General features: G+C 37.3%; 1 protein-coding gene across 1 annotated transcript in view; it reads right to left on the bottom strand.

The window, feature by feature from the left end:
- Nucleotides 1–323: 323 nt before the first annotated feature.
- Nucleotides 324–20923, bottom strand: part of LOC139133338 (E3 ubiquitin-protein ligase TTC3-like) — a 70861-nt gene continuing 50261 nt past the window's right edge. The window contains exons 20-32 of the mRNA XM_070699887.1: nt 20642–20866; nt 20029–20121; nt 19415–19631; nt 12741–12904; nt 12204–12254; nt 11206–11285; nt 9016–9180; nt 5886–7041; nt 5294–5389; nt 4170–4309; nt 3279–3347; nt 1927–2023; nt 324–557 (exon numbers count right to left, since the gene is read on the bottom strand). Coding sequence (XP_070555988.1) covers nt 339–557; nt 1927–2023; nt 3279–3347; nt 4170–4309; nt 5294–5389; nt 5886–7041; nt 9016–9180; nt 11206–11285; nt 12204–12254; nt 12741–12904; nt 19415–19631; nt 20029–20121; nt 20642–20866 — 2772 coding nt within the window. The 3' untranslated portion in view covers nt 324–338. The remainder of the gene's footprint in view (nt 558–1926; nt 2024–3278; nt 3348–4169; nt 4310–5293; nt 5390–5885; nt 7042–9015; nt 9181–11205; nt 11286–12203; nt 12255–12740; nt 12905–19414; nt 19632–20028; nt 20122–20641; nt 20867–20923) is intronic.

The following is a 20923-nucleotide window of genomic DNA, read 5'->3' as shown; positions in this document are numbered from 1 at the left end:
TCAGTGTTTTGATTGCCTTTTTGTGAGTATTTTGTGCTAAGGTGTATAGAAGTTTGAATGCTTCATTAACTCCCGCTGTGTTGAAGCATCACAGTCAAAATTGCAACAACTCAGCTCAATTATTGAACCATCTTATTTTCCAAGGACATGACTGAGCTGACCTGAGCTGAGTTTACCATTTCATGGTATACGGTATTTAACCCTATCACCACCAAATCCATTGTTTTCTATGGTAAAGTTGGACCTGTATACAGGGAACTGGGGGTGAAAGGGTTAAACCACTTTGCTTCAGCACATACTCTTGGAAATGTGTCCGCCAGTTACATAACAAAGTCTCCTTAGCCTAGTAGTAGAAGTGACAATGTATGCACCAAGATATCATCAGGCAGATGTAATTGTATCATACCGATAAATTCATTCAATGCACAAGCATAGATGTAGATTCTGCGCCTCACTCTCTGCCATGGTATTGAAATGCTGTGGTAATATTCAGATTCCTTTTGTTTCACTTCATAAGGTTCACAATCAGCTTTTAATTGCAACTCGAGTACCATTATCTGGTGGGTAGACATCCATATAATACAATTGGTACAGTGTACATTATTGGTATTGCAACACAGGACCCAACACCAAGCATTAGCTTGAGGAAATAATTACCTTACTGCAAATACTGGAGTCTTAAGGCAAAACATACCTCGGGGACAGATATTCGGGCGTTCAAATTTTATTAATTCTATTTTGATCTATCACTTATTGGGCTCATTTTAAAGCTTTGGTGAAAGAAAAAGTTTTCACAATCTTAGTTTTTTTGAAAATTAAAAATTTATTTTTCCCCATAGGGTTAATACAGGGATGGCGGCCATTTTGAATTTCAAATACTGGGAAATCTTAGGTAATTTGTCTCTCTATACCAAAGTCTGCACAGTGACCCTAGATTTTTTGGCTTGATTTATAAAAGAATGGTTGAGAGTGTCATTCAGGAAAGTTTGAGCAAAAGTTTAAGTTTTTTACTTTCAAGGCGCATACTACCCTTGACCACTATCTGATACCTGAGTGACATGCGACAAAATTAATACATGCATGGTATGCTTATGTTTGCTTGTATATGCAAATCTTAGATGGTTCATTGTCAATATAGAGCACATTCACATATCCTTTACTGTGTGATATACATGAATTCTAAATTTGGAATGAAGTGTCTGCTTCTTGGTTGACAGAATTTCCAAAATTTTTTTCAAATACTTAGGAATTCTGATGACTAATTATTTAAAGGGCAACTAGCTGTATGTTTTGAGGATTCTTTTTCACTATTTTTATTTTGTAGATCAATTACAAGCTCTTGTCTTGTGTCTACTTCACAAAGCATCTCAAAACACAAACTATCCAGCTTGTCAACACAGCATCGTGTGTAGAATGCACCGTTATATTCACATTTGAATTCTAGTCTGGACCAGAATTCACTTGTCAACATTAGCAATGCAGTTTACGCACATACAGGCCGAGTTGACAAGCTGAATACTGTTTATCTTGACTTGCTTTGGGGAGTAAGAACAAGTAAGTCTAGTCATCATTGACAAACAAAATTTCCAAATAAATCATCAAAAGGTACAGCTACTGGCACTTAAACCCTTTGAGTGCTGTAATTTTTTCCAACCAAAATTTTAGCTCAACATTTTATCAGTTTTTGTGAATTTTTCTGTAATTTTTGTGATAATTTTGAACCAAAAGGATAACACCTTTCAAGTTTTTGTCAAATTTTGTCAAAACTCTGAAAAAATTGACTTGGATATATGTTATAAAGGCGACAAAAATTGACTTTGGTGCTCAAAGGGTTAAGTCTTCCAGGCTTTATGCCATTGTGCACATCTGCCATTACCAGCAGTTGACTGTTAGAGCAGTAAGTATGTAGGTAGGATATTAGCATACCTCAGCATCTTTGGCTCTTTGAGTGGCTTTCTTGTAACTGTCTTCAATTGTTGCTTTCAGTTCATCAAACTTCACCCTTTCAGACATCCAGTTACTCCTGTTCGAGTAATGAAAGACAGAACAAACAAGTTCAGCAATGTTGCAATAGAATCAGACAAAACATTACGGTATTCTCTGTGACTGCTGGGTTCTAAAATGAACAATGGTGTGCAAATATGTGTACACATTACGTTGATGGAGATAGACTTCAAGACCAACATGCTGTGCACGTAAAAATAAACAGAATATATTGTCATCATTTCCTGAACATGCTACATAATCCTGACTTTGGTTGCCTAGACTGGTAATCTTTCTAATAATTACAACAATAAAACTAACACACAGGGTTTGGGTGAAAAGTGGGGAGCATTTATTAAAACTGTGCAATCACTCCCCACGAACCTTCGGGCGGGAGGATGGGAGAAACGAGAAACACTACACAACTTGTCAATGCTAGACTGACAGGCGACTGCAGGGGACACCTGGATGTATATTGTAGAGCGCCCTCATGCAACATTCAATAATTAACACTTTTAACAGTAAGTCTTTATTATTATACAGTTGGAAAATTACATTACTGAAGAAATTAAGTCCCAACCAAAGCACCAATGTTTTTCTGCGGAGTATATGAAGCAACTTTGGGTTACTAGATTGCTTATATGTGTTAGGATAGTTCTTGCCTCAGAAATGAAAGATTGAAACTTTGCTCAAACTTTCCCCAAGTAAACTTTCAAACGTTCCCTTTCAAAATCAAGATTGAAAATTTGGTGGCAAATTTTGGTCCCGGAAAAACAAACACATTATCTGACATTTACTAATATTTGAAATTGATAAGGTCGCAATCCCTGTGTTATCTCTATAGGGGAAAAAAACTCAGCCAGCTAAAACTTAGTTTACTCAAAGAACTTCACTTACACTGTGGCTATACACTGAACAGGCATGTTGACAAAGGATCATTGTGAACCTGACTGTATCTGTAACTTTTCAGTCTTCAAAACCAAAACATTGACATATCAAAATAAGGTGGTAGGGCAAAAGAATATTGTAAAAGATTGAGTCTGAGTATCTGTCCCCCAGGTGCATTTTACCTTAAAGGTATACAGTCACCTGTTCCAATTTTGCCACAGTTACCATAACTTTAAGCGGGTGGCCACCTTTAAAAAACAGTGCCCTCACATGGGAATTTTGAATACCTGGGAATGCCCCTTTGACCATATATTGGCATATATAGATTACTGGTGACTGTATGTATACCTTCAGCTATTATTGATTATCAATAATGCAAGGCAAAAGTTGCCGAAGTAAAAGCTTACCTTTCAGTTTTCAGCATGCCTCTAATATTTTGGATTTCTTCAGTCTTTTCTGTAAGTTTGGTAGAAACTCTAAAACAAAACAAGAATAAGGTGGGAATATGCTGAGTACGATTCACAAACTTACGTGCCGTTCTAGATGCAAGAAGACATGGGGACGATTTCTCAACCAAAATCACAAAAAAAGCCACAAATTTTACTGAGATTCTATTCTCCTCAAGGGTTAGTTGGCAAAAGTGTATTGACCTGAGATGTTGGAGATCAAAAAGTGACATCATACTATATGTCACAAAACATCATCTTGTGGCATCGATTGCTCTTTGCAGCATTGCTACGACTCCTTTGGACAAAGTTTGTGCAGCATAAGAGGTTGTTGTCTCGGGATGGCCTGTAAGAAATTTTGCCAAAAGGCTATGATATGAATGTAGGATTCCCTTGCTCACTTTCCACAGACTAATAATGTAGTGTGATTCTAGCAGACTACCTATCTTACTTAATATTATAATGTGATTCTAGAGGAACTCCCCAGCTCACTTCAAAATCACATTACGGCTGATGTGCAGGAATCTGAGTGGCTGAATCTTACCGGTATAATTAAATAGTAAAAAAGACTCCCTAAGTTGCTGTGAATAGTGACAATTGAACAATCAGATATAACCTTGCGAGAACGCAGCACATCAGCACATTACTGTAATGTGATTTTAGTCAGACTCCCCAACTCACTACTACATTATTCAAATATGATTCTAGCCAGACCCCTTAGTTTACTGTTACATTACTGTAATATGATTCTAGTCAGACTACTCAGCTAACTGGTCACATTACTGTTATCCATTTCTGACCAGATTCCCAGCACACAGCTTTAGTTAAGGGCAGAATTCCATTGAAACATACTTTTCTTTCTGCTCACGAGCGGTTTTCTCTTGCTGTTGTAACTTTTCTATCAGGTCACTCTTCTCCTTGATTTCTTTATCACGTTTTCTAGTCTCAGAATCATGTTGAAGCAATATTTCTCTGTTTGTAGCTTGTAGGACCTGGCAATATTGGAGAAAAATATGGGATACCTTTACTTCACGATGTAAATGTTGTTTTTCATGCATCAAACAGCACAGATAACGTTTATGCGAAAATTTGACTTAAAAACTGTTTTGATGTAAGGATTTCTAGTTTCGTTTTTATGATCTAAACTGTCAAAACTGAACATGAGTGACAATCAAACCCCAAGCATGAATCCACTGCAATTGGAGTAGAAAACGAAAGAAACTTCTGCAATGATGAAAATTCAATGGCACAAGACCAGAAGTGCCTCTATAGACTCTGCTCCCCAGCTTTTTTTGCCCTGTTGTTGGGTTAGCGATTTGAATATGCAATTCTTGCCTACGTAAAGGCATGGGTCAGGCATCATATTGTCTTGCCAGGAAATGTACTTACCAGATTGCAATTTCAATGGAAAACAAAAGGCTATGACACCTTCATAATCCTCTCACTGGGATCGTGTCCCCTATATAGCTTTTGTCTTGTGCTATGGGGCAAACTACATGATATTCCAATGCATTGTGGGTAAAAAATCAATTTCTCACCACTGTGAGAGTTTGAGATAGTGATCAAATACTAATAAATAATTTTGAGACATCACTCTCACGGTACAATATTTTGTTTGTTCGTGAAAGTAGCAAAATTTTATGTATCTTTTCAACTTTTCAGGCACTTCTGGTATGAAATTCTGTAGGACCTGAGTGTATATTCCTATCGAAATTTAGGTTTGTTGAGGTATATGTAAATCATGTTTATTGTGTGGATCAAATATCAAACTAGAGCCAGCCTACAGTTGGTAAAATCAACGTCCTGTTACATTACAGGTAGCAATCAGTGCCGATTGCCAAAATCAATACTCTGTGTACATCAATATCTCAAGATCTCATGGTAGAGGGGGACACTCCACATGTTTGCGTTTTGGGAGATTTTATTTACACAGACAATTCCCTCATTCTTGCTTTCTGCAGAAAAATACTGTCTACCTTTTCCATATCCTTGGAATCTGCAAGGGTTTTCTGTAAAACTTGACACTTATTCTTGGACCGTTCAAGTTGATCTAGTTTGTCTTGCAGTTGCATCTGTGCATATGAAGGTTTTCCAAATGTTATTGATCATACATTTTTATGTATGTATGTTATGTTATATTACGTTATGTTGTGTGTACATGTGTATGTTTTATGTATGTAAGCATAAATGCATGCATGTATGTTATGTTATGTATGCATGCATGCATGTATGTATGTTTGTATACATGTATGTGTGCCTGTGCATGTGTATGTATGAATGTCTGTATGTACCTTTACATCCCAAACCAAGAAATTCTAATTCGCAAGATATCAAAATACCTTTGGCATCCTGAATCCCAAGACAAGCTGTACTGTACACACAATGTTCCAGTATATCAAATGCATGTAGCTTTTTCAGGCATTATCTTGGAGATAATTTTGCTTCACCAACAAATTACTAACAATTGATTTTGACAAAACATCAAAAACAAGATCTGCATTTACATTCACCTTGGGTTCTACCTATTCACACAAAACAAAAATGCTTTAAATGGCCAATTGCTATTACCTGGAGATAATGATTTTCTCTTGACAGCTTATCAAATTGCTTTTGCTTGTACAATGCAGTGCCATCCGTATTAACAGCTATACTCTTCACATAAGGATTAAAGACAACTTGTACACTGAAGTCTCTCTTTGACCGTTTACCAGTCTGAGGGTAACTGTGTCGGAAGGAGTCTCCAGATGTCAGCATTGAAAGGTGCAAATCACTAATATCAGAAACACCCCCTGTCCATTCAGAACATTCTTCCGGAATTGAATTATTTTCTGCCCTGTGGCTTGCAACTGACAGCGAGAAATTAGGAATCTTATCCTCAGCAGGATTGGGAGTCTCTTCGTGGATTCCCGAATCACACCTATCCAGGCGGTTCATATCTTCACTGGCGTTGTATTTCAGATGTGAAGTGCTCATTGTCAGATGGTTTGAAGCTCTCTGTTGCAGTGAAATATTGCCCATTGGCAGCTCAGCTGCTGACACATTCTGGTACGGCACAGAGCCATTACTCCCCTTTGTCAATGCCAACTCAGGCATGGTATCTGCATGCCCTTTGCTTTCTCGGAAAGAATTTCCAATTGCTTCAAAAGACGAGAGCTCAGAAATTGCTTCCTTTGAATTTCCTTTTCTTCCATCGAACACTATATCAGACAATTTATCAAGGGTAGGAAAATTTGAAGTTTTCACATCTATTTTAGGATTTATGGCTGAATTCATGCTTTGGTTACTGGTGCTATGGTTACTGTTGTTACTTCGACTAGTTCGTTTGCCATTACTACCTTTGTTTGCTGCATGCACTGCAGATAAATTTGGAAAATTTTCAGAAGAAAGGTTAGCACTTTGGTTTATAAATGCCGCCCCCTGTGTGTTCTCCACACTAGCACTGGGCGCTTTGCCGTTCAGAGGTTTCAAATTGCTTTTCCCGTCAGGGTTGGGCGTCCCAGTTTTCTGCCTGACAAGTTCGCGGCACCTCACAGAGTCTTTCAACAAACACACCATGTCATCCACCATGGCAAACTGCAAAGACTGCAACAGGAAATTTGACAGGTTGCCCCAACGGGTCACCAACTTGTGAGCCTCTGGTGGGAAGATTTCATAGAATCCCGACACTAGCACTGGGTCTTCCACCTGCAGAGGGCCATGTTTCTCTAAGATCTGTGCAAAGTACCTGTATATCAAAAAGACAGTATCTGCTATTAATTAGAACATGTCATTGTCGATGACATGGTCCCCACACAGTGAATTTTGAAGCCTTTGACGTAAATGATGGTCATATTGGACTGTATCACGAAACAAATCAACTTGCATATGTATAACATTGGTAGTAATCCTTGTAACGTGTTTGTAAGAAATCATTCCAGACATCTCTTAGAAATCTGCATGAACGGACGCACAGACATACGTATCGACACTCAGACCGGACCAAATCTACAAGTCCCCTGAGACTATGTCCGTAGGGACTAAAAAGATAGCAAGGGGTTCATTTCTCACTCTCTTGCTAATCAATCTTTATTTATTACCAAAATGATGAATGACAGCATTCTTGGCTTTGACTCATGACAGTAATTAGGTGGCTTAACTAGTTTACACAGATTCATCCCTTTGGGTCAATCTTGATGGGTGTATTGTGCTATTAAGGTATGCTTGCCCTATCTGGACACATTGTACCACCGCTACACAGTGGAGGATGAAATATTTCTGTTTCTTTTTGAAATCATGCTCGGTGAGACAATTTCTTGACTGCATTTTTCAACAGTGTCTTTTACAAAGTCTTTTGCAAAAACTGTCATTGAAATGACAATATTGCGACAGAATTTTCTTGTTTTTCTTTTTGTAAGTCAATTGAACAGACTTACATGTGTCCAGTGTATTTTCTGTCAGTCTTTTGGGGAGGTCATTGGCTTAGAAGTTGTCTAGTTTAAAAATTAATATTACAGGAGTTGTCATTTCGTTATATTTCGAAATATTTTGCACACATTTTCTTCCTCCTACCGTAATATACCCTTTGATCCCTACTTCCTGTTGCGATCTAATTTTGCTACTGAACATGAATAGAATCGGGTCAAACCAAAGTGATGAAAGGGTTATTCCAGTGGGATGGTTTTAAAGGCGGAGCCTCCCTTTAAAAGGGCGTGAAGCTATGGCGCCGTTCATCGTGTAAGTGGACATCAAACAGGCAACACGCGGGCACACGCTCCAGAAAACGCCACTTTTTAGTTTTATCCGGCCGCAAAAACGCAGACAGACTGCCAAACGGTAAGCCCGAAGCTGCTGCCGATTGAACTCTGTGGTTATATTCAAATTCTAACGCGACCAGAAGACGATTTTTTAGGAAATTTGAGCGTTGGTGGTGGGAATCAATGACCGTTGGCGATTTGAATTGACCGTCAATCAAACGCTTGTATAAACTCTGTTTGCAGGATTAGCAAAAGGTGACAAAAAGTTGAGATCAGTTTGTGTAATTAATGTTATAGAAATCAAACATCATACTGGCAAAGTATTTGACTGGGAGGAGAACTCCACTAATGTGATAACCTGGGATTGAAAATTGCGGCTTTAATGAGTTAACATCAATAATTACTTATTACATGCCTCATAAATCGAATGTCGCATGCTCCAGAGCATGGGATTCAATGGTAACTCGTCGATGACATAGCGGGCCGCATAGTCATCATTTGACTGAAAGTGAACCAGAACTATTTTCAACTTCACAACTTTGGAATTTAAAAATGATAAAATTACATGTTTTACACAGGAACTGCCTTTGTTACAAAATTATCCATAAAAAATTCTATAAACCACATAACAGTGATTTAAAGGTATCAATGCGCCGTTTGATTACGAAAATCGTTCCATTTTTTTAACAGATTTTCATCTAACAAGGAAATAAAGTATATGATAGTAATTTGTATGTAAACTCATAAATTTGGAATGAAATTTACATAAGAGAGGCATGTAATAAAAACATTAGAGCCCAAAGAAGGGACCACGTACCCTCGAGGCAGGAGACCATTTGCCCTCCTTACCTCAGGCAAATGGTCACCCGCCCTCAGGCATATAGACCAATGTTTGGGCTATAATATTATGTGGTCTTTCTTTGGCAAAAAACATACAACGAAGAATTCAAAAGCATAAAGCTTACGAGAAGAGCGAATCTCTCAGCTGTTCTTCCGCTTTCCTCTCTTCTTCAGTCATAGGAGGCGGAGCAATCACTGGGTTGATTCGCCTTCTCTCAAACATAGCGGCCTCGGTCAGCAGTTGTTCAGGAACGGCAAACGGAGAATTCTCATCTAGCATGTTGAAAGATCTGCAGAACAGTAGTCAAAATCAAACATTAAAAATAAATTTAAAATCTGCTAAAATGACCATCAATATATGTTCCAATTCTGTAAAAACTAATATCATGCATTCTGTTGATGTCAGAATGGGTACCCTAGGGTATACCGGTATACCACATGGAACCTATACTTTCTACGAGTCAGGGCTAGAGTTAGAGTTTACCCTTTGAGTGTTGTCATTTTTTCCCTCCAAAATTTTAGTGCGACATTTTACCAATTGATAGGAATTTTTCTATAATTTTTTTGATAATTTTGTACCTTATGGACTTTGTACCTTATGCATTTCATTGGCTACAGTTTTCTATCAAAATGTTGGCAGAAATCTGAAAAAAAATACCGCAATTATACGGTGTCGCTCAAATTTGATCAGAATTGGTATATACCAGTATGGGTTACCAATGATCAACAATAAATGTTGTTTCTATCTGTTCAGTGGAGGAAAATTCTACGTTGATGTTATGACAATGATTTCTGCACAGTACAACCAGAAAAACGACAAGAAATATTTAAACCAGAAAAACAAGAATGACAAAAGTAATTAAGTCTAACTTTAGGTACTGGAGGTCAACTTTGGCAACATGCATATCAGAAACAAGCCCCTCTTAGTTAAGTATAAACGGTCTTCCCCATCTACTGTCTATGGTTGCAGCTGGTCAGTTAATATGTAACAGTTCATAAACAATGACAGGAAATGAGTCAAGATCAGTGGAGTTTGCCTGTTTCTCAATGGCATGCCTCCTGTACATTTGCAGGATTTCACTTTTTCTTACCTCATTTGCACATTTTTGACACTGATGTGTTCATTTGAACAAATTCACATCTCAACCCCTGCATCTACCTGTACACCAAATACTGAGATGGTAGCTTTGGCGGTATGGGAGCCTTTGTGTGTGACGGACATACATCCGCACATACCCACAAATATACAGACATGCAAATCAGATGCAAATGAACTGATTCAGCTCATAACCTCACATTGGTAAACCAAATGTGAGCTAAAAATTGACTATGGTCAATATTTGTAAAGGCGACAAAAATGGATGCTAAAAGGGTTAAACAAGTGGCCATTGGGTAAATGTGCATGTCTCTAGACTGGCCGGTATGTGCATTGGAAAGAATCTGTTAAATATTAGGTTCAGGGTAACACTTTGTCTGGCAGAGACCCTGCGATTCGCGCTCTTCCCTGTTGGAACACGCGCGCGCCCTTCAGAGACGCGACGCGAATCCCAGGGTCTGGACGTTCTTGCAAGCGACCGGTCGGATTTCTGCCTGATCCGGGTACTTTATAGAACTGCACACAATCCGTTTAATCAAAAAAAAATGACAGGTACCATAGCCAAATAAAATGCAAAATGAAAATAAAAACATACTGCGTATAAAGTCTACCAGCTACTAGTAAAAATTTTCTCCGCCCAGTTAGATAGGTGTTGCTTTTGACGTCACTACCCTTATGAATATTCATATCCTTGCAAGAACTGACAGTCGCTGTGTCTGGCTGCGCGTGCTCACAGCTGCACAGCGTAGCCTTCGAATGCAGGCCCACCGTGGGCGCGCACAAACAAAGCACAGCGACTGTGGAGAGTCTAGGTAACACTGTGTGGAGAACATCTGGGTTGGAATATGATATCCACATGGCATTCCATAGTTTGTGAGTTGTGATATTTGTGATCAGCAAACCCTCCAGAGTGTACTCTTCTTGCCTATTCACCACCGTGGTTTAGCCCGATCCCACTGTTTTCTATGGCAAAGATGGACCCCTACACTGAGGGGGTGCGACAGGACTTAAAAACAAATCTTTTAAGGGATAATTCTATTGATGAACTGAGAGATAAAGAGGTTATCATTATTTTATTCTGTGTTGTAACACATCAAGTGACACCATGATTTCAATCCTACTGTACATCACAGATATCAATGCCAATTTTTTTTTCACATTCAGGTACAGTGACTGAGAATCCTCTGCTACCTCATTCACACAGCCATTCAATGTTTACCTTTGCCTACTTCCATCTTCATCTTCTAAATCCACATCACCTGGTTTCTTCCCGAGAAATAAATCTAAGGTCTGTACATTCTGCGGAAACAAAATAAAAATTCAGCAATCTTGTGACTCCAATGAACTTTAACGCTTTCACCCCCACACCCCCAACCTCCCATTTCAATGTAAATAGGTCCAGGTTGACCTAAGAAAACAATGTTGTTTGTCAAAACCATGGTGGTGAAAGGATAAACATAATCAAAAGCTAAACCAGAATCACAAGAATGCACAAAGCCTTTCACCATAAATTTTTGGTATGTCCAATTTTTTTTTTTAAATAGAAAGTTAAACCTTTGCAAAGGGTAAAGGGGTTAATGGCTCAACCCTTTGACCACCATGGTTTGACCCTACACCCATTGTTCTCCATGGTGATTGTGGACCTGCTTACACGGAATAGGGGTGAACAGGTTACATTCTGTTGGTCTTTGAACAGTTGTTTCCCATATTCCTTTGTCAAAAGTCTGAACAAAATGTACAATGAACTACTTTTTGCCAAATCAGTTCTCCTTTTGGTTCCTCTCCGTACGTTCACCTCGGAATTCACGGACATTCTGGTATTTCCTAAATCTACAAACAATGTTCTAACATCTCTATTTGGTTTATCCAAGTGTTCAAGTGCATAATGGATACCTAGAGAGATGGCATCTTTAACAGATCAGATCTATTTCGACGATAGGGAAATTGAAATGAACTGGGACAGGATTTCTAAAATGCTGCAATCAAATGCCATAATATGGTGTATGATTATTCAAAGTTTATTACTCCTGCTTGCCACCTAGTGCATGGATGACTGAAGTAAAATAACTCCAGGGCAAGTAATTTCAGTTTCTTTTCCATCTATAGAGCACACGATGCCCATTGAAATTGTACCCATTCATTGTAACTGAATGAGACAGTGTGTAGAGATACCTGAACCCTCTGCTTGAGAGATAACGAACAATGATGCTACTGTACCTTTTGTTTCTTCTTCTTAGATTTTGTTTTCACTGGTTTTGCATGAGCACCCTGTACACAGAAGAAAGTTAGTTGTGGATCAATGTACGAGAATGCCTGCCCTTCATGAGTCGCTGTCTCACTGCATATAAATGTGGTAACTAAAATCACCGCTTTTTCGGCAATTTTCATATCAAGGCACAGGGATCACTTTCTCAAAATCACAACACTTTAAATCTTTGAGTTCTGTAATTTTTCCCATCAAAATTTTACTGCCACATTTTACCAATTTTTATAAATGTTTATGAAATTTTTTGATAATTTTGAACCAAATGGACCAAATGAACATCATATTTCATTGGCTACAGATTTCTGTCAAAATTTTTGCAAAAATCTGAGAAAAATTGACAAGAGTAAAATTTATAAAGCCGACAAAAATTGACGTTGGCGCTCAAAGGGTTAAACTGATTTGCAAACTGACATTGTCAAATATAGGACACATTTTAGACCTTACATTCATAACAGTATTGACCAAAATAATGTTGAAACTGTACTTACCAAAGCCTGATCATCCTGAATTTCTTCTTTCTTGAGTACATATCCAATTTCAAAAGGAGTAAGCTGATTTGGAGAATCTGGTGTTCCTGGACTATTTGATGATGAATTGATCACATTGTTAGAAACTGAAGACAAAGGAAGAGAGGTTGGCCGATTTGCATTGCCTACAGAAAGAGAGAAAGAAAAAAATATCCGAAATAGTTACAGCTGACATAGATACGTATGATGGCGCAACATATCAATTTCTTTTGCAAATTAGTGAGACCTATATTTGGTTAATTTAACCCTTTGAGTGCTGTAATTTTTCCCGCCAAAATTTTAGTGCAACATTTTAGTATTTTTTATGAATTTTTCTGAAATTTTTTTTATAATTTTTGACAAAACGGACATCACATTTCATTGGCTAAACTTTTTTTCAAACTTTTGGCAAAAATCTGGAAAAAAATAAAGGTGATAAAAATTTACTTTGGCGTAAAGGTGATAAAAATTTACCTTGGCACTCAAAGGGTATATGTGTATAATTCATGTGCATAGGAAAATACACTTTGACAAATGTGATAATATCAGTAATTTTGTACTGTCTAGTACACGGTCTCAATAAGGGGATATGGGGGGTCACCCCTCTGTTTTTCAAAGTGTGGAGATCACTATAGTGCCCTCTTTCAGCGCCACATTTTGACCAAATCCTACAGTTTATGGTACTGTTTGACCCAATCCTATTTTTTTTTTTTTCAAATAATATACTCTTTATTTCATAACAAAAAGGGTATAACAATATCATTTCCAGTCATTAAGAAACTTTGAAATGACCTTACTCTTCTTTGAATAATTATTACAAATCAATTCTTCAATTAATAATCTCTGAATATTATTTTCGTTGATCACTCTCGCCTTATATACCGAAAAAGTTGCAACCATTATTATAAAATTCAAATCTTCTAGATTCCTTTGTTTCAGGAAATATCCATAAATTATGTGTTTCCACAATAACTTCAAACTTATTCTATAAATTCTATTGATTGTCTGTACAACATATTTCCAAAAGTCTTTCACAAAGATACATTCAAAAAGAAAATGCTGACAATTCTCAATGTGCTTACAGTATTCACACATAGGTGAGTAAACTTTCTTCCATTTCCATAGATTGTGCCTGTGTGGTATTTTATTATACAAGAGAAAAATGTTAAATTGTGCATATTTTCTAACTGTCATAGTTTTCACCTTTACATTCCAAATCGTACTCCAATCACAGCCTGTTCCCAACTGATTTTCCCAAATTACCTTTGCATACGAGTCGTCAGTGATTTTTGTTATGTACACCCAATAGAAATCTTTACATGAAAAATCATATATGTCGGAATATTTTCCCTGGTAATTCTTTATCATTATTGGTCTTCTTTGTCTATTGACAAGTAAATTATTATTTAACAAATTCATACATCGTTTCCATTGATGTGGAATAGCTTTCTTAATTGTAAGGTATTGTACAATCCAGTTTTTCTTGTCTGAAAGTTTTTCTATTACATGGTCCTGATGAATAAAATTACCATCTATAAAAAGGTCTGCAACGTAAATAAAACCAGCTTCAATCCACTCTCTGAAAAATAACACCTGTTTATCACTTGTTACAAAACGATTTCCCCAGATTTTTTGTTCTCCAACTATGTTTGGTTTCACCTGTATATCTTTGTCGTTCATTGTTATTTCGTACCAACTATGTAACACTTCTTTGTAAAAATTTGGCAGCTGTTTTGTAATGAACTTGAGCGCTCGTTTGTCCAGGTTGAGCGTAAAAATGTGCTTAACACCTCCAAACCTTTCAAAGTAAAGATTGACAACTGCTTTCCAAGTGTCATCACCACCATTAATCAGTCTTTTGACCCATCTGCAATTCAGTGCCTTATTAGTGACTCGACGTCAATCATGTGAAGCCCACCATTTTCTAATTTGTTAATAACTATACTTCTTTTAATTTTTCCTTTTTTTCCGTCCCACAGAAAATCGTAAATAAATTGTTCAAACGTGTGACCACATATTTTGGTGTTTCTATCATCGAGGCTAGATAAGTAATTTTTGACATTGCAAGACTTTTTAGAATCGTTATTTTACCAAATACGGTAAGATATCGTTTCCTCCAGCTATTTAACATACTTTCTATTCTTTCAATTTTATTGTCCCAATTAAGTTTTAACACTTCACTTTCATCATGACCAAAGTAAACCCCGAGGGCCTTAATAGGTTTTCCGGCCAAGGAATAAAACCAAGACTATCTAAATTTTCCATGTCCCCAATTTTAGTCCCTCTGACTTGTCTCTATTTAATTTGAGACCAGAATACTTTCCATACTGGTCAATTAGATTGAGCACCCTTGCCAACGACTTTTCTTTGCTAATATAGACTTGTGTATCGTCAGCCAGCTGGGTTATTTTAATTGTTTTGTTTTTCACCTTAATTCCTATGCTATTATCGTTTCTTATTATTTGTGCTAAGACTTCAGCAACTATTAAAAACAATAGAGCCGATAGCGGACATCCTTGTCGAATGCCTCTTTCAACCTTAAAAATTGGTGTGATCCAACCATTGTTTACAATAGCACTATTACAGTCGGTGTAAATTGTCTTGATCCATCTAATGAATGACTTTCAAACCAAATTTTTCTAATGCATGAAACATGAACTTGTGATCAACTGTATCGAAAGCTTTACAGAAATCAAGAAATAAATCGCTCCTCCCCTCTTTTCCTTTTCAAAGAATCAATGAGGTCTTCAATCACTCGAACATTTTGCCCACCAAATCTTCCTTTGATGTACCCAACTTGGTCAGAACAAATGAATGCTGGAAGAACCCTTTTCAGTCTGTTTGCTAACACACACGACAGTATTTTATAGTCGTGGTTAAGCAATGATATTGGCCTCCAATTTTTAATGCAAGTCTTGAATCTTTTTTATGTATCAAAGTAATTATACCAGTACATTGTGAGGCTGGCAACTTTCCCATATCAAACCCCTCATTACAAGCATCGACAACAATTGTTTTCAAATTATCCCAAAAACACCTGTAGAATTCGATTGGAATTCCATCGAGACCTGGAGTTTTGTTGTTTTTCATTTGCCATACTGCTCTTGTACACTCTTCTTCTGTAATGATTCCTTCACATGATCTAGCATCACTTTTCTTGAGGCCAGATTTTATATTGATATCATTGAAATATTGTAAAAGTTCGTTCTCGTCTGTTCCCTGCGACTTGTATAAGTCTTGATAGAATTCTCGTTCTGCATCTAGAATTTTATCTAATTTTGTAACTATCTTTCCATTCACCTCTAATTTGTTTATTTGTTTTGCCCTATATCTCTTCTTTTCCAACCCTAGAAAATAACGACTATTTCTTTCCCCTTCTTCGTACCATTTCACTCTGGATCTGATCTGGATACCCCTTAACTGCCTTACGTAAATTTCCGCTATTCTTTCTTTTTTTCTTCATATGATTTGATTAAATCCTTATTATCCTGATTAATTATTGTATCCTCCAAGTTAGCTATTTCACTTTGTAGGACATTTTGTCTGTTTTTCATTGTTCTTACTTTCCTTTTTGAAAACTTCATACTAGCTTCTTTAATTTTTATCTTAATCATGTCGAGTAAATTTCTTTTATCACACTGTTCACCATAGACATTAATGGTATCATTTATAACACCCCTTATTAAAATCTTATAGTTTTCATCTTTCAGCAAATTTGTGTTGAACTTCCAGTAGCCAGGTCCTCTAGGAAAATGAGACAGACACATTTTTAAGGATATTGCATTGTGGTCTGCTCTTACGGCTGGTCGAATATCAGCAGAGTCAACACACGCAAGTACTTGTTTTGACACCAACCAGAAATCAAGCCTACTTGCAAGACCAAGTGAGATTTGTCTCCAAGTGTACTGTAACTTGCTTGGATTCAGCTCTCTCCAAATGTCACATAACTTGAAATATTTAACAATACTCAATAATTTCTTTGAAATACATGAATGAGACTTTGTACCATGTTTATCTAACTTGGGGTCAAACACAGTGTTGAAATCCCCTCCGACAAAAATATAACCATCGGTATTCCCATATTTGTGAATCCAACTTTTCAACGAAGTGAAAAAAGATTCTCTATCTTTGTATTGGTTTGGAGCATACACATTTACTAATGTCAAAATTTCATCATCAATTTTCAAGGAAATGAGGATTTTCCTTCCATCATCGCCACACTTTATTTTCAATATTTCACAATCGATCCTTTCATCAATAATTATTGCAACACCTTTGCTGTGATGAGAGCCAAAAGAATTATACAAAAGCCCTTTCCACTCTCTTTGGATTTGTGTCGTAATAGACTCATCCCAGTATGTCTCCTGAAGAAAAATCACATTTGCCTTTTGCTCTCTCATCCATCTGAATATTTGTTTTCTTTTACCCACTTCTCTTAGACCTCTACAGTTGATGGATAAAAAATGCAAATTATTCAGAGACATGTGAAAAATCAACTTTACAAAAATGAAACATTCCACCTTTATCTCCTTCTCGATCTCCTCTTCCTCTTTTTTGCTTCTCTAGCCTTGTTTTCTCTGCTTTGAATGTTCTTTGATTTTCTCGAGGACGCTGAATCTTCGGCGTCAGAGTCTGATTGTTCAATGTCAGATAACTGAGTTGAAGTTGATAGTTCTGTTGAAGTGCTGACATGTTTTCTCTTTGCATCGTTCGAAGCGCCTGCTGTTGTTACCTTCTGTTCAGCCCTCGGTTTGCTGGGAACAAAGTCAGTGATTTTTGGTTGCTTCATTGGCACGGCGTGATCGTCTTTTGCCGGCTGTAGATCTCCTGCACTGTTGTCATGCCCCACGACGGAATCGTCACTGCCCGTGACATCCATACCAGCGGGAACAGCACCAACATTCTCGTCGACACTTTCCATTCCACTTATCACCTGCGTGGAATTTCTGCGCTGTACATCGGACACCTTGTTTGAATGTGGCCACTTTGTTTGCAGCGCTTACACACTACTTCATTTCGACACTCAATTTTCACATGTCCTGACTGTAGGCATTTGAAGCAGAAAGGTGTGCTACTTGAACTCCCAGTGTTCTGGTAGCTAGATCTATCTCGATATAGAACGTTAACAATAAATCCTCCCATCTTGATCTGCCAGTCTGATGGTATCGGTTGTTTCAGTTTTTCAACGAACACATACCGATCACCATTGTCAACATTTGTTAATTTACCATCTATTCTCCATTTCGCTTTTGTTATTGTCTTCACTTTTAGTCCGAGTTCTGTAAATTTCTCATGTATGACAGAGTCGTCCACTGATAACGGCAGATTTCTTACTATCACTCGATCGGAAGCCTCTCTTCTGGCTGAAATAAAGGGGTTTTCATCGTACAAGTTCGCTCGTTTTCCCCCACACATTAATTCCGCCTGTAAGGAGAATAATTCTATCGGCGTTGTCTTTCACGTACAACCGCCACAGACCCCTAATTCTTTGGATACAGTAATACCGGATGGATCGATCGTATCAGCCATCGCTTTATACAGCTCCGGACCGGAAAGAATTGGGCCATTACTGTCACTTGAGATGGCTTCGTAGTGTTTCAAAACACTGGTTTCACATCGCTGTTTCTGTCGCTACTTCTATTGTTGGGTACATTTGCATGTACCGCGCTTGCGTAACTCTGGCTGGAGGCCATTGTCTCTGTCAATGTCGAGTCTTCCTGAACTTGACTGACTTGCCCGAAACTTCACCACGAAAATTTTCGTCACGAACAATGATTTCTTACAGAAATCCCTACTCACCGGATCGTCGGTGTATTGATGTGTTCTTAGACAAAGTCTTTGTCGATATAAAGAGTAGTATACGGCTTGAAAGACCAATAAATCGCAGAACGAAACGACCAGACTTGCTCCTTGGTGCAGCCTCGTTTTCGCCTTTTTTGACACAATCCTATTGTCTAGGACAACATTTGACCCAATCCTATTGTTTATGGCATTGTTTGACCAATACTGCTGTCTATGGTAACATTTGACCAAATCCTAAATGTTTATGGCAACATTTAACCCAAATCTATTGTTTATGGCAACATTTGACCCAATTCTATTGTTTATGGTATTTTTGACCCAATCCTATTATTTATGGCAACATTTGACCCAATCCTATGGTTTATGGCAACATTTGACCCAATTCTATTATTTATGTTATTTTTCACCCAATCCTATTATTTATGGCAACATTTGACCCAATCCTATTGTTTATGGCAACATTTTACCCAATCCTATTGTTATGGCAACATTTGACTCAATCCTATTGTTTATGGCAACATTTGACCCAACATTTGACCCAATTCTATTATTTATGTTATTTTTCACCCAATCCTATTATTTATGGCAACATTTGACCAATCCTATTGTTATGGCAACATTTGACCCAATCCTATGGTTTATGGCAACATTTGACCAAATCCCATTGTTTATGGCTTTGTTTAACTCAATCCTATCATCTACTGCAAAGTTGGACTTCTGAAATTACAAACGCATGTTCATAATACATGTTATGGGCAAACTTGACCTTGCATCTCATGAGTGACATCAAATACAGTGGCAAATGCAAAGTTCTGAGAAAGATTTGAACACAGACACAACAAAAATAAACTCACTTGCTCCAAGCAACAACTCACTTTCAAGTATATTAGCATCATCATCATTATCATCATTATTTTGCTTGTTACAATTTTCTTTTGCTAGACGCTTCTTTTCCATCTTGATTTCCTTTTTACGTCGAAGTTTTTCTAATTTCTTTTCACTATAAGCTTTCACTTTCACAGCCTTGGCTGCCGCATTCTTGGGTTTTCTTTCAGGTTTTTCGCCAGTGAACTGTGATGAAGCAGAAATATTAGTGTAGAACAAAACACATATGCTAATCTCTACAACCAGAAATGGCATGTGGCATACGCCAGATGTTGTCACACTTTGAACATTTTTACAACAGTAGATTGTTCTCTTTCTTCTGTAGACAGGTTATAGTGACACTGATACAACAAACAGAAATTTGCCTATAATACACCTATATTTGGAATTCAAAATGGCCGCTATCCTCATGTAAACTCTCCAAGGAAAAATTTTGTTTTTAATTTTCACAAAAAACAAGACAGTCAGAGTAAAAGTACTAGTTGCTCCACAAATAGTTCTCTTTTTTCTTTCATAAGACTGAAACTATAATATAATGTACCATCGACATGCAAATCACACCAATGATGAAAGAGAAACTTACTTCTGTGCGTTTTAAGCCATCCTGACTGAATATAACAATGTATACAATGACAGCATCACAATCAGGTGTAAAGCAACGTTCACCAAGATAATCCTGTGAAATGAGAAAAAAAGAACCATGGGGAAAAGAATTGAAAGACTTAAAAACTTCTGCCAAATGGTCTTCAAGTCTTCAAGTAAACTTTCAACATTTCAAAATCAAGAAATAAAATCGGGGGTAAAACTGTGCAAATTTTCTTTTATTTTTTCAAACAAATTATCCTAAATTTAAGAATATTTTAAATTCAAAATGGCCGCAATCCTTGTGCTAACTCTACAGGGAAAAATTAAATTTTTGATTTTCACAAAAATAGGACCTTGAAGTCTGACTTTACTCCAAGAGCTTCAAAATAGTCCCTGACAAGCAGTAAACCAGGAAAGTATTGTAAAAATTCAAGAGTCAGAATATCTGTCCCTGAGGTGCTATCATAACAGGTTCAACCTTACCCCTTTCACCACCATGGTTTAGTCCAATCTCATTGTTTTCAATGGTTAAGTTGGACCTATGTACAGGGAAATGGGGGTGAATAGGTTAAAATGGAAAATATTAACTCTTTGGGAAAAACTGTACAAACCTTGTCTTGTGCCTTTTCTACATTTTCGTGTTTGATTTTTTTCCAGCAGGATGGATGGAACTCTAGTGTACAGTGTTCATGACACTGAGTGCGTACAAATCCTTTAAAGTCTGGGTCAGAAAAATAGATATCAATTTTTGTATTACTGGAAGGATCATGGAGGCGACAAACAGCATCAGGTTGTGGTGGAGATTTGCATATCTCTATGTTTATTTCAAAGGCCTCCTGTAAGAGATGAAAATAAAAGCAATAAATTAATTCTGACGTTCAAACTTTTCATTG

This window comes from Ptychodera flava, chromosome 1 (assembly GCF_041260155.1).
Source record: "Ptychodera flava strain L36383 chromosome 1, AS_Pfla_20210202, whole genome shotgun sequence".
NCBI classification, from domain to species: domain Eukaryota; kingdom Metazoa; phylum Hemichordata; class Enteropneusta; family Ptychoderidae; genus Ptychodera; species Ptychodera flava.
Note: the sequence above shows the minus strand (reverse complement) of the source record. Positions and strands in the feature narration are given on the sequence as shown.